Source organism: Nicotiana sylvestris, chromosome 8 (assembly GCF_000393655.2).
Source record: "Nicotiana sylvestris chromosome 8, ASM39365v2, whole genome shotgun sequence".
Classification (NCBI taxonomy): Eukaryota; Viridiplantae; Streptophyta; class Magnoliopsida; order Solanales; family Solanaceae; genus Nicotiana; species Nicotiana sylvestris.
Genome location: NC_091064.1, coordinates 19,241,204 through 19,254,386, shown reverse-complemented (window position 1 = coordinate 19,254,386; position 13,183 = coordinate 19,241,204). Strand labels below are relative to the sequence as shown.

General features: G+C 43.9%; 1 protein-coding gene across 1 annotated transcript; it reads right to left on the bottom strand.

Annotated features, from left to right (window-relative positions):
• Nucleotides 1–11,727: 11,727 nt before the first annotated feature.
• On the bottom strand, nt 11,728–12,530 carry LOC138874755 (uncharacterized). Its single transcript, XM_070153535.1, has 2 exons — nt 12,267–12,530; nt 11,728–12,045 (listed from the first exon to the last, which is right to left on the bottom strand). The coding sequence occupies exons 1-2, from the start codon at nt 12,528–12,530 to the stop codon at nt 11,728–11,730; spliced, it is 582 nt and encodes a 193-aa protein (XP_070009636.1).
• Nucleotides 12,531–13,183: the final 653 nt, after the last annotated feature.

Below are 13,183 nucleotides of genomic sequence, written 5' to 3'. Positions count from 1 at the left end.
TAAGTTAACTTCGGTCAACATTTTGGGTAAACAAATCCGGACCCATGATTTGATAGTCCCGGAAAGTCCATAGGAAAATATGGGACTTGGGCATATGCCCGGAATTGAATTCGGAGGTCCCAAGCCCGAGAAATAAAATTTTAAAGGAAATTATTTTCTAGAATATTTAGGAGTTTTTGGAAATAAAATGTATTTAAAATTTGATGGTATCGGGCCCGTATTTTGGTTCTGGAGCCCGGTACAGGTTTTATATGTAGTTTAGGCCGAGCCTATGAAATTTAGTAAGAAACGGAAGTCGTTTAATGTGATTCGGACCGTAGTCGTAAAAATTGATACTTTAAAAGTTTTGAGGGTTTTCTTAAATTTCTATGCTAAATTCGCTGTTAAAGATGTTATTGTGGCGATTTGATCGCACAGATAAGTTCATATGATGTTTTTGAGTTAGTATGCAGGTTTGGTTTGGAGCTCCGAGGGCTCGGGTGAGTTTCAGATAGGTTTCGAAGGTTTTAAACTTAGAAAAAAAGTTGTAGGTTTTTCAGTTTCTGGTGTTCTAGTGTGTTGTTCTTCGCGTTCTTGGTAGGTCTCTTGCTAACGCGAAGGGTAAGTCAGGCTGACGGAATTTTCCTTCTACGCGAATGTGAGAAACAGGATGGGAACGTGGACCTGCTATCGCGAATGCGGACCTGCTATCGCGAACGCGAAGGACTTTGGGCCTGGGCATGGGGAGAGGGATTTTACTATGTGCGAACGCGGCTACTCGACCGTGAACGCGAAGGCTCTAGGGGCTGAAGATCCACGAATGTGAGCCTGTAATCGCGAACGCGATGGCCAATTGGCCCTGACCCATCGCGAACGCGACAGACCCATCGCGAACGCGATGAAGGTCTGCCCAGTGATTTTAAAACAGAAGCAAAAACGGGCAGAACCCATTTACTTCACATTTTTGAAATTTGGGAGCATTGAGGCGATTTTCAAAGAACAATTTCTTCCCCAAAACATTAGTAAATGATTCTAAACCTTTTTCTTTCGATTTTCCATTGCATTTCATCAATTTTCATCCTAAAATCTAGGGTTTTATGGTAGAAATTAGGAATTTGGGTAGAGTTAGGGCTTTTTGATTAATTGTGATTTAGACCTTGTTTTGGGGTCGAATTTCGAAACTAATTGTATATTTGGGCTCGTGGGTGAATGGTTGATCGGGTTTTGGTCTGAACCTCATGTTTTGACCAAGTGGGCCCGGGGTTGATTTTTAACTTTTGGAGAAAGTAATAGAAAACCTATAATTGAGCGTTGGGTATGAATTCTTTACCATTTATTGATGTTGTTAAATCAATTTGGACTAGATACGAGTTTCTTGGAGGCGAATTCTAAAGGAAAAGCGGTGTTTGAGGCTTGAGTTGGTCGTGGATGTTCGAGGTAAGTGTTTGGTCTAACCTTAGCTTGAGGGATTAGGAGTTGTGTCCTATTTGCTACGTGTTACTTGTTGAGTACGACGTATAGGTATGGTAACGAGTATCTATACATTGGTGTCAAGAATGACCGTGAGTCTTAAATTGAAATTGTTGTGTTCTTAATAAGTACTATGAATGCCTAAGTTGTTGATTCTCTGTGTCGAGCAAGGATTATGATTATTCTCGTGGAAATTGCTTATGGTTGGGTATTGTTCCTAGTTGTGGTTTCTTTTGTTAAGTTAGATGTTGGAACAAGTTTGGTTATAGCTGATTTTCCCTTGCCAGGCCGTATTTACTTATACTGTCGATTCCCTTGCCGGGATAGTGTTGTTTCTTTATTGTTCCCTTGCCGGGACTTTCTTTGTGATTGGTGTTGAACTGTATTTGTGGATCGGGTTACACGCTACAACAACCTTATATTTGGATCGTGTTGCGTGCTGCAACAATATTATGTTTGGACCGGGTTGTACGCCGCAAGATTAATATAATTGGATCGGGTTGCACGCTGCAACAGTAATAAATGATATGGATCGGGTTGCACGCCGCAATAGTTTTTTTATGATTTGGATCGGGTCGTGCGCCGCAACAATAGATAATAAAAGTATTTATTGATTGGTTACGATTTCCTTATTCTTTTGGTGTGAATTTTAAATTATTCTTTATGCTTTTCCCTTCAATTACTGTTGGTAGATGATATTTCCCGCAACATGTCCCCATCCTAACTTCAATTGTCTATTTCTGTTTTATTTTCCGCTGTATATGATATAACTGCACAGGTTCATTTGGTAGTCTGGTCCTAGCTTCGTCACTACTTCGCCGGGGTTAGGCCAGACACTTACCAACATATGGGGTCGGTTATGATGATACTACACACTGCACTATGTGCAGATCCCAAAGCGGCAACTTTTGGACCGTAGCTTTTGTGGCTGCCTTCAGTACAGTCGGAGATTCTGATGTAGTCCTGAAGGCGTCTGCAGGCCCCGACATTCTCCTCTATCTTTATATTCTATTTTCATTTACTTTAGAGATAGATTGTATCTTTCTTTCCAGACAATTATTTGTAGTATTCGTAGATGGTCCGGGTTATTATGACACAGGTTCCGGGTAGAGATGTAATTAGTATTATCATACTTATTTTTGGCTAAGTTATCAGATTACGTCTTCCGCATGTCTTTATTTATTGTTAATATTTCACTGTTGATCGTATGTTGTTTAAACTATTAAAAAGGACTAACTAAAAGAGTTAGTGAATCTATAATACTCAGCTTGCCTATCTTGCACGAGTAGGCGCCATCACGACTCCCGAGGGTGGGAAATCCGGGTCGTGATAAGCTGGTATCAGAGCTCTAGGTTACATAGGTCTGAGAATTCACGGACAAGCTTAGTAGAGTCTGAGGAATCGGTACAAAAACGTTTGTATTTATCCCCAGAGGCTACAGAGTTAGGAAAAACTTCACATTTATTCTTTCCTGTCGTGCTGTTTGGTTTCTCAATGCTAATTGAATTTTTACTCTGTTCTTTCGCAGATGGCGAGAACACGCGCTTCCTCATCCACCGATCAGCAGCCTGATCCCCCAGCAGTAGCTCCCACGAGGGGCAAAAGGCGAGGCCGAGGCCGTGCTGGAGGCTGAGGTAGGGGTAGAGCTCATCCTAGAGCAGCAGCACCAGCGACGAAGCCTCAGGTTGACTTTGATGATGAGGTTTCGGCCCAGATTGTTCTAGTGGGCCTAAATTAGGTCCCAGAGGGGTTTATTGCTACCCCAGTACTGCAGGATTCTCTGGTCCGTCTAGTGGGCCTTATGGAGAGTGTCACTCGGGCAGGCTTGCTTCCTGTAGCACCAGCCGTCTCTCAGGCTGGAGTAGGTGCCTAAACTTCTGCTACTCGCACTGCGGAGCAGATGGCTCCCCAATTTCAGACTCCAGTAGCTCAGCCAGTTAGAGTAGTTCAGCCTGGTGTGGTAGCTCAGATCGATGATGGAGTAGGTATGTCAGCCGATGCTTTGTGGAGATTGGACAGGTTCACCAAGCTCTTCATGACTACTTTTAGCGGTGCATCTTCTGAGGATTCCTAGGATTATCTAGACAGCTGTCATGAGGTTCTCAGGAACATGGGGATAGTGGAGACCAATGGGGTCGACTTTGCTACTTTTCGCTTGTCTGGATCCGCCAAGACTTGGTGGAGAGATTATTGTTTGGCTAGACCAGTCGGATCACCAGCTTTGACTTGGGAGTAGTTTACTCAGTTATTTCTAGAGAAGTTTCTCCCTATCACTCAGAGAGAGATCTATCGGAGGCAGTTTGAGCATCTCTAGCAGGGTTCTATGACCGTTACTCAGTATGAGACCAGATTCATCGATTTGGACCGTCATGCTCTTTTCATACTTCCCACCGAGAGAGAGAGAGAGAGGGTGAGGAGGTTCATTGAGGGACTTATTTAGCCGATTCGACTTCAGATGGCTAAGGAGATAGGGAGTGAGATTTCTTTTCAGGAGGCAGCCCATGTGGCTAGGAGAGTTGAGATGGTTCTGTCGTAGGGAGGTAGTCAGGGGTATGACAAGAGGCCTCATCATTCCGGCAGATTCAGTGGTGCCTCCTTTGGAGGTAGGGATTCATATGGTAGAGGCCATCCTCCTAAGCCCTTTCAGTCAACACTTCAGATTTCTCAAGGTGCTTCAGGTGGCCATGGTTCTCATATGCAGTATTCTGATCAGCATCCCTACAGTGCACCACCAGCTCGTATTAGTGCACCGCTGCTCTAGAGTTTTCGGGGTGGTCATTCAGGTTGCCAGGGTCAGTCTCAGTTTCCTCAGCCGCAGCACTTAGGTGGATGCTTTGAGTGCGGTGAGTATGATCACATTTGGAGGGCTTGTTCGAGATTGGTGGGTACTCAATCGTAGCAGTAGGGTTCCCTATGGTTCAGGCACCAGGTGTTCCACCACCCGCTCCGCCAGCTAGGGGTGTGGGTAGAAGTGGTAGAGGTGGAGGTAGAGGTATTAGAGGTGGAGATCAGGCAGATAGAGATGGAGTCCAGCCGGCAGCAGGACGTCCTAGAGATGTAGTTCAGAGTGGTGGGGCCCAGCCCCGATGTTATGCTCTTCCAACGAGGTTTAAGACTGAGGCTTCTGATGCAGTTATCACAGGTAATGTTCTGGTTTGTAGCAGAGATGCTTCAGTTCTATTTGATGCAGGGTTTACATACTCCTATGTGTCATCTTATTTTGCACCGTATCTAGTAATTCCTAGTGACTCCTTAAGTGCCCCTGTATATGTGTCTACACTAGTGGATGATTCTATTATGGTAGATCAAGTCCATCGTTCGTGTATAGTTGTGATTGGGGGTCTTGAGACTCGTGTAGATTTGTTACTTCTGGACAAGGTTGATTTTGATGTCATATTGGGGATGGACTAGTTATCACCTTACCATGCTATCTTGGACTGTCATGCCAAGACTGTGACCTTACACTTGCTGGGTTTACCTTGTTTAGAGTAGAGAGGGACTCCTGGTCATTCTACCCGTAGTGTTATCTCTTATGTGAAGGCTCGACGTATGGTTGAAAAGGGGTGCTTGGCCTATTTGGCATATGTTTGTGATTCTAGTGCCGAGGTTCCTTTTATTGATTCTGTGCCTGTTGTTTGTGAGTTCCCTAAGGTATTTCCTTCAGACTTGCCGGGTATGCCACCCGATAGGGATATTGACTTCTGCATTGATTTGGCTCCGAGCACTTAACCTATTTCTATTCCTCCGTATCATATGGCCCCACCTAAGTTGAAAGAGTCGAAGGAGCAGTTGCAAGACTTGATTGAAAAAGGTTTTATTAGACCTAGTATTTCTCCTTGGGGTGTTCCGGTGTTGTTTGTTGAGAAGAAGGATGGATCAATGCGAATGTGTATAGATTACCAGCAGTTGAACATGGTTACAATCAAGAATAATTATCCATTACTGAGGATTGATGATTCGTTTGATCTACTTCAGGGTGCCAAGGTATTTTCGAAGAATGACTTGAGATCTGGCTACCATCAGTTGAGGATTAGGGCATATGATGTCCCTAAGATAACTTTCCACACTCGGTACGAGCATTATGAGTTCTTGGTGATGTCATTCGGGTTGACAAATGCCCTAGTAGCTTTTATGGATTTGATGAACCGAGTGTTCAGGACTTACTTGGATTCGTTTGTGATAGTCTTCACTGATGATATTTTGATCTATTCCCGCAACCGAGAGGAGCACGGGCAACATCTTAGAGTGGTTCTTCAGACTTTGAGTGATAGTTAGTTGTATGCCAATTTTTCGAAGTGTGAGTTCTGGTTGAGTTCAGTTACATTCTTGGGTCATGTTGTATCAACACAGGGTATTCAAGTTGATCCAAAGAAGATAGAAGTAGTCAAGAACTGGCCTAGACCCGCATCAGCTACAGAGATCTAGAGTTTCTTGGGTTTGGCAAGTTACTATCGTCAGTTTGTGGAGGGATTTTCGTCCATTGCAGCCCCGATGACTAGGTTGACCAGAAGGGTGCCCAGTTCAGGTGGTCAGACGAGTGTGAGACGAGATTCCAGAAGCTCAAGACAGCCTTGACTATGGCACCAGTGTTGGTTTTGCCTACAAATTCAGGGCCATATACAGTTTATTGTGATGTATCTCGAATTGGACTTGGTGCGGTGTTGATGCAGGCTGGCAAGGTCATTGTCTATGCTTTGCGATAGTTGAAGATTCATGAGAAGAACTATCTGGTTCATGATTTGGAGTTAAGAGCCATTGTTCACGCATTGAAGATTTGGAGGTATTATCTGTATAGCGGGGCATGTGAGGTGTTCACGGATCATAAGAGTTTGCAGTACTTGTTCAAGCAGAAGGAGCTAAATTTGAGGCAGAGAAGGTGGTTGGAGCGGTTTAAAGACTATGATATCACCATCTTATATCATCCAGGAAAGGCCAATATGGTGGCCGATGCTTTGAGTAGGAAGTCAGCCAATATGGGCAGCCTTGCTTATATTCCGGTCGGTGAGAGACCGTTTGCCTTGGATTTTCAGGCTTTGGCCAATCAGTTTGTGAGGTTGGATGTTTTTGAGCCCAGCCGTGTGTTAGCTTGCACAATAGCTCCTTCTTTTTTATTGGAGTGTATCCGAGATTGGCAGTATGATGATCCTCATTTGTGTGTCCTTAGAGACATGGTGCAGCACGGAGGTACCAAACAGGTTACCTTAGGAGATGATGGAGTTTTGAGATTGCAGGGTCGAGTTTGTGTGCCTAATGTAGATGGACTCTGAGAGTTGATTTTAGCGGAGGCCCATAGTTCTCGGTACTCTATTCATCCGAGCGCCGCTAAGATGTATCAGGATTTGTGGTAGCATTATTGGTGGCGGAGAATGAAGAAGGACATTGTTGCACATGTGGCTCAGTGTTTGAACTGTTAGTAGGTTAAGTACGAGCATCAGAGGCCCGATGGTTTGTTCCAGAAGATTGAGATTTCTGAGTGGAAGTGGGAGCATATCACTATGGACTTTGTTGTTGGACTCCTACGGACTCAGAGGAAGTTCGATGCAGTGTGGGTTATTGTTGATAGGTTGACCAAGTTATCACATTTCATTCCTGTGGCTGTCTCCTATTCTTTTGAGAGGTTAGCTGAGATCTATATCTGGGAGATTGTTCGTTTTCATGGTGTTACCGTGTCTATCATTTCGGATCGAGGTATGCAGTTTACCTCACATTTTTGGAGAGCAGTTAAGCGAGAGTTGGGCACACGGGTTGAGTTAGGCACAGTGTTTCATCCTAAGATGGACGGGCAGTCAGAGCGGACTATTTAGATTTTGGAGGATATGCTCCGAGCTTGTGTCATTTACTTTGGAGGCTCGTGGGATCAGTTATTGCCTTTAGCATAGTTTGCCTACAACAACAGCTACCAGTCGAGTATCCAGATGGCTCCTTATGAGGCTTTGTATGGTAGGCGGTGTTGGTCGCCGGTTGGATGGTTTGAGCCGGGAGAGGCTCGATTGTTGGGTACAGATCTAGTACAGGATGCCTTGGACAAGGTCAAGATCATTCAGGATAGGCTTCGTACAGCTCATTCCAGGCAAAAGAGTTATACCAACCACAAGGTTCGTGATTTGGCTTTCATGGTCGGTGAGCGGGTATTGCTTCGAGTGTCGCCTATGAAGGGCGTGATGAGAATTGGGAAGAAGGGCAAGCTTAGCCCTAGGTTCATTGGCCCGTTTGAGTTTCTTGATCGAGTGGGAGAGGTGGCTTACAGACTTGCGTTGCCGCCGAGCTTATCAGCCGTGCACCTAGTGTTTCATGTGTCCATGCTTTGGAAGTATCACGACAATCCATCCCACGTGTTAGATTTCAGCACTATCCAATTGGACAAGGACTTGTCTTATGAGGATGAGCCACTAGCTATTTTAGACCGGCAGGTTCGTTAGTTGAGATCGAAGAGTTTTCCTTCTGTTCGTGTTCAGTGGAGAGGTCAGCCCGCTAAGGCATCGACCTGGGAGTCCGAGTCTGATATGCGGAGACGTTATCCCCATCTCTTCCCTGACCCAGGTACTTCCTTTTTATGTCTGTTCGAGGACGAACGATTATTTTAGAGGTGAAGAATGTGATGACCCAAAAGGTCATCACTTATTTTAGAAATAAATTATGTGTTCCGAGGCTTTTAAAACCTCTTTCAATATCACCTCGATTTGCGTGTGCAGTCCGGTGCGTAGCCGGAAAGCGATTATGTGAAAATCTGTGAAAAATGATGAATTTTAACTTTAAAATGAATTTAAGTTGACTTCGGTCAACATTTTGGATAAACGAACTCGGAGCCGTGATTTAACGGTCGTGAAGGGTCCGTTGGAAAATATGGGACTTGGGCGTATGCCCAGAATCGAATTCCGAGGTCCCAAGCCCGAGAAATAAATTTTTAAAGGAAATTGTTTTATGGAATATTTAGGAGTTTTTGGAATTAAAATGTATTTAAAAGTTGATGGTATCTGGCCTGTATTTTGGTTCCGGAGCCCGGTACAGGTCTTATATGTGATTTAGGCCGAGCCTGTGAAATTTGGTAAGAAATGGAAGTTTTTTGATGTGATTTGGACCCGTAGTTGTAAAAATTGATACTTTGAAAGTTTAGAGGTTTTTCTTAGATTTCTATGCTAAATTCATTGTTAAAGATTTATTTTGGCGATTTGATCGCACATATAAGTTCATATGATCTTTTTAAGTTAGTATGCATGTTTGGTTTGGAGCCCCGAGGGCCTAGGTGAGTTTCGGATAGGTTTTAAACTTAGAAAAAAAGTTGCAGGTTTTTCAGTTTCTGGTGTTCTGGTGTGTTGTTCTTTGCGTTTGCGGAAGGACTCTCGCGAATGCGAAGGGTAAGTCAGGCTAAAGGAATTTTCTTTCTACACGAACGCAAAGCTTTGGGAGTGTTTTCCTTCGCGAACGCGGACCTGCTATCGCGAACGCGAAGGCTTTTGGGCCTGGGCAGGGGGAGAGGTATTTTACTCTACGCGAACGCGGCCACTTGACCGCGAACGCGAAGGCTCTGGGGGCTGAAGCTCCGCGAATGCGAGCCTATGATCACGAACGCGATGGCCAACTAGGCCTGACCCATTGCGATCGCGACATATCCATCACGCACGCGATGAAGGTCTGCCCAGTGATTTTAAAACAGAAGCAAAAACGACCAAAACCCATTTACTTCACATTTTCGAAATTTGGGAGCATTGAGGCGATTTTCAAAGAACAATTTCTTCCTCAAAACAATGGTAAATGATTCTAAACCTTTTTCTTTCGATTTCTTATTGCATTTCGTCAATTTTTATCCTAAAATCTAGGGTTTTTATGGTCGAAATTAGGAATTTGGGTAGAGTTAGGGCTTTTTGATTTATTGGGATTTAGACCTCGTTTTGGGGTCGGATTTTGAAACTAATTATATATTTGGGCTCGTGGGTTAATGGGTGATCGGGTTTTGGTCCGAACCTCATGTTTTGACCAAGTGGGCCCGGGGTCGATTTTTGACTTTTGGGGAAAATGATAGAAAACCTATAATTGAGCATTGGGTATGAATTCTTTAGAATTTATTGATGTTGTTAAATCAATTTGGACTAGATACGAGTTGTTTGGATGTGAATTCTAAAAGAAAAACGGTGTTTGAGGCTTGAGTTGGTCGTGAAAGTTCGAGGTCAGTGTTTGGTCTAACCTTAGCTTGAGGATTAGGAGTTGTGTCCTATTTGCTACGTGTTATTTGTTGAGTATGATGTATAGGCATGGTAACGAGTATCTATACGTTGGTTTCAAGCATGACAGTGAGTCTTAAATTGAAATTGTTGTGTTCTTAATAAGTACTACGAATGCCTAAGTTGTTGATTCTCTGTGTTGAGCAAGGATTAAGATTATTCTTGTGGAAATTGCTTATGGTTGGGTATTGGTGCTAGTTTAGGTTTCTTTTGTGAAGTTAGATGTTGGAACAAGTTTGGTTATAGCTGATTTTCCCTTGCCGGGCTGTGTTTACTTATACTATCGATTCCCTTGTTGGGATAGTGTTGTTTCTTTATTGTTCCCTTACCGGGACTCTCTTTGTGATTGGTGTTGAACTGTATATGTGGATCGGGTTGCATGCCACAAAAACCTTATATTTGGATCGGGTTGCGCACCACAATAATATTATGTTTGGATCGGGTTGCACGCTACAACAATAATATAATTGGATCCGGTTGTATGCCGCAAAAGTGATAAATGATATGGATCGGGTTGCACGCCACAACAGTATTTTTATAATTTGGATCGGGTTGCGCGCCGCAACAATAGATAATAAAAGTATTTATTGATTGGTTACGATTTCCTTATTCTTTTGCTGTGAATTTTAAATTGTTCTTTATGCTTTTCCCTTAAATTATTGCTGGTAGATGATATTCCCCGCAACATGTCCCCCTCCTAACTTCAATTGTCTATTTCTATTTTATTTTCCGCTGTATATGATATAACTGCACATGTTCATTTGGTAGTCTGGTCCTAGACTCATCACTACTTCGCCGGGGTTAGGCCAGGCACTTACCAGCACATGAGGTCGGTTGTGCTGATACTACACACTGCACCGTGTGCAGATCCAGGAGCGGCAGCTTTTGGACCGTAGATTTGAGTGGCTGCCTTCAGTCCAGTCGGATATTCTGAGGTAGTCCTGTAGGCGCTTGCAGGCCCCGACGTTCTCCTCTATCTTTATATTCTGTTTTCATTTACTTCAGAGACAGATTGTATCTTTCTTTCCAGACAATTTTTGTAATATTCGTAGATGGTCCGTGATATTGTGACACCGGTTCCAGGTAGAGATATACTTGGTATTGTTGTATTTTTGGCTAAGTTATCAGATTACATCTTTCGCATGTCGTTATTTATTGTTAATATTTCACTGTTGATCGTATGTTGTTTTAAACTGTTAAAAAAGTCTAAATAAAATAGTTAGTGAATCTATAATACTCGGCTTGCCTAGCTTGCACGAGTAGGTGCCATCACGACCCCCGAAGGTGGGAAATTCGGGTCGTGACATCCTCCCATCCTTTGGCCATATTATAAGCCCCCAAATGCTTTCCCTCGAACGTAGCTGGTAATGAATGTGGAGCTTGTAGCTGTTGGCCTGTGGCTAGCTCAAATGGTGTCTGCCCCGTGGACTCACTCCGCTGCAAGTTATAAGAGAATTGGGCAGTGTCTAGGAGCCTTGCCCAATCTTTTTGATGCACGCTTACATAATGCCTCAGGTAGCATTCTAGTAAGGCATTGACCCGTTCCATTTGTCCATCTGTCTGTGGGTGGAAACTAGTGGAAAAGTGCAGCTCCGTGCCAAGTATATTGAACAAATCTCTCCAAAAGTTTCCAGTGAAGCGAGGGTCTCGATCATTGATAATATGCCTTGGTAAGTCCCAATACTTCACCACGTTCTTAAAGAAGAGTTTGACGGCTTCCTTGGCTGTGCAACCTAGTGAGGCGGGCATGAAGGTGACATATTTGGAAAATCTATCCACGACCACCATAATAGTACCATAACCATTGGATTCCGGTAGACAAGTGATAAAGTCCATAGTGATGCTCTCCCATGGACGCTCTGCAACTGGCAGTGGCTCCAAAAGTCCTCCAGGCTATTGTTTTTCAACCTTGTCCTATTGACAGACAAGACAAGTTTGCACATAACACTCTATGTCATCCCGCATGCGTGGCCAATAGTAGACTGACTCAACCAAGGCCCTAGTGCCGTTGACTTGGATGACCAGCCCACATTATGTCATGACTCTCTCATATGATCCGTCATCTAATGTCTCCAAACTTAGTCACATAGACTCGCCGACCTGTGGTAAGTAGTAGGCCGTCTTCTATCCAAAACCGTCTCGTCTTGCCTTTGTTGGCTAACTCGATAAGCTGTTTGGCTACTAGATCATGCTGCATGCCTTCTTTTATAGCCTCCCAAATGTCCCATCTTGCTGAAGTGATTGCAGCAAGCTCGACTTTCCGGCTCAAGGCATCGGCTACAACGTTACCTTTGCCCGGATTATACTCCAGCGCATAATCAAACTCGGCCAAGAAATCCTGCAACCAAGCCTGTTTTAGTGTGAGTTTCTTCTGTGTCTGAAAGTAGCTAGTAGCCACATTATTAGTCTTGACCAATAACCTCGACCCGAGCAAATAATGTTACCATGTACGAATGCAATACACAATGGCAGTCATTTCCTTCTCTTGCACCGTGTAACACCGCTCCGTCTCATTTAACTTGCGGCTTCAAACGCTATGGGATGCTTATATTGCATCAGGACAACACCAAAGGCAAAGTCTGAGGCATTTGTGTGCACCTCAAATGTCTTGGCAAATTCAGGTAACGCCAAGACTGGCTCCTCTATTATAGCTGCCTTAAGGCCTTCAAACGCCTTTTGACAATGTTCCATCCAAACCCATGGCTTGTTCTTCTTTAGTAACTCAGTCAATGGTGCGACATTTGCTAAGTAGCCACTGTTGAACTGATGATAGTAGTTAACAAGGCCAAGGAAGGATCTCAACTCTATTACCTTTGTAGGTGCCTCCCACTCCTGGATAACACGTACTTTAGCCTCGTCCATGCGTAACTCGTCATTACTAATGACATGGCCCAAGAAGTGCACCTTTGATTGTGCGAACTCACATTTCTCCCTCTTAATGTATAGCTCATTCTCCCACAAGACTTGGAAAACCTTCCTTAAGTGTTCCATGTGATCATCCAAGGTATTGCTATATATGACAATGTCGTCTAGGTAGACTACCACGAACTGATCAAGGTAGGGATGGAAAATCTTGTTCATAAGGGTGCAAAATGTGGCCGGTGCATTGGTTTAGCTGAAGGGCATCACCAACCACTCAAAGGCTCCATATCTCGTCATACATGCTATCTTCGGCTCATCCCCTTCCGCAATGTGAACTTGGTAGTAGCCCTTTCGAAGATCCACTTTGGTAAAGTACTTGGCTCGCCCAAGTCAATTGAACAAGTTAGCAATGAGTGGGATCAGGTACTTATTCTTCACGGTGACCTTATTAATTGCTCGGTAGTCTATGCACAAATGCAAAGATCTATCCTTTTTCTTCTGGAACAATACTGGTGCACCAAAAGGTGCTTTTGATGGGTGAATGTGACCAGCAGCTAGCAACTCCTTCAATTGTTTCCTGAGTCCTCTAGCCCGGGAGGTGCCATATGATATGGGGCAAATGCGGGTGGCTTAGCCCCTGGCTCCAACTCAAT

Bases quoted from the DNA above. Each gene is read 5' to 3' on its own strand.
- LOC138874755 (XM_070153535.1), bottom strand. From the start codon at position 12,530: ATGGACGAGGCTAAAGTACGTGTTATCCAGGAGTGGGAGGCACCTACA. The intron at 12,046-12,266 runs GTGCACACAAAT...AGCTACTTTCAG, and splicing joins AATTTGCCAAGACATTTGAG to ACACAGAAGAAACTCACACT.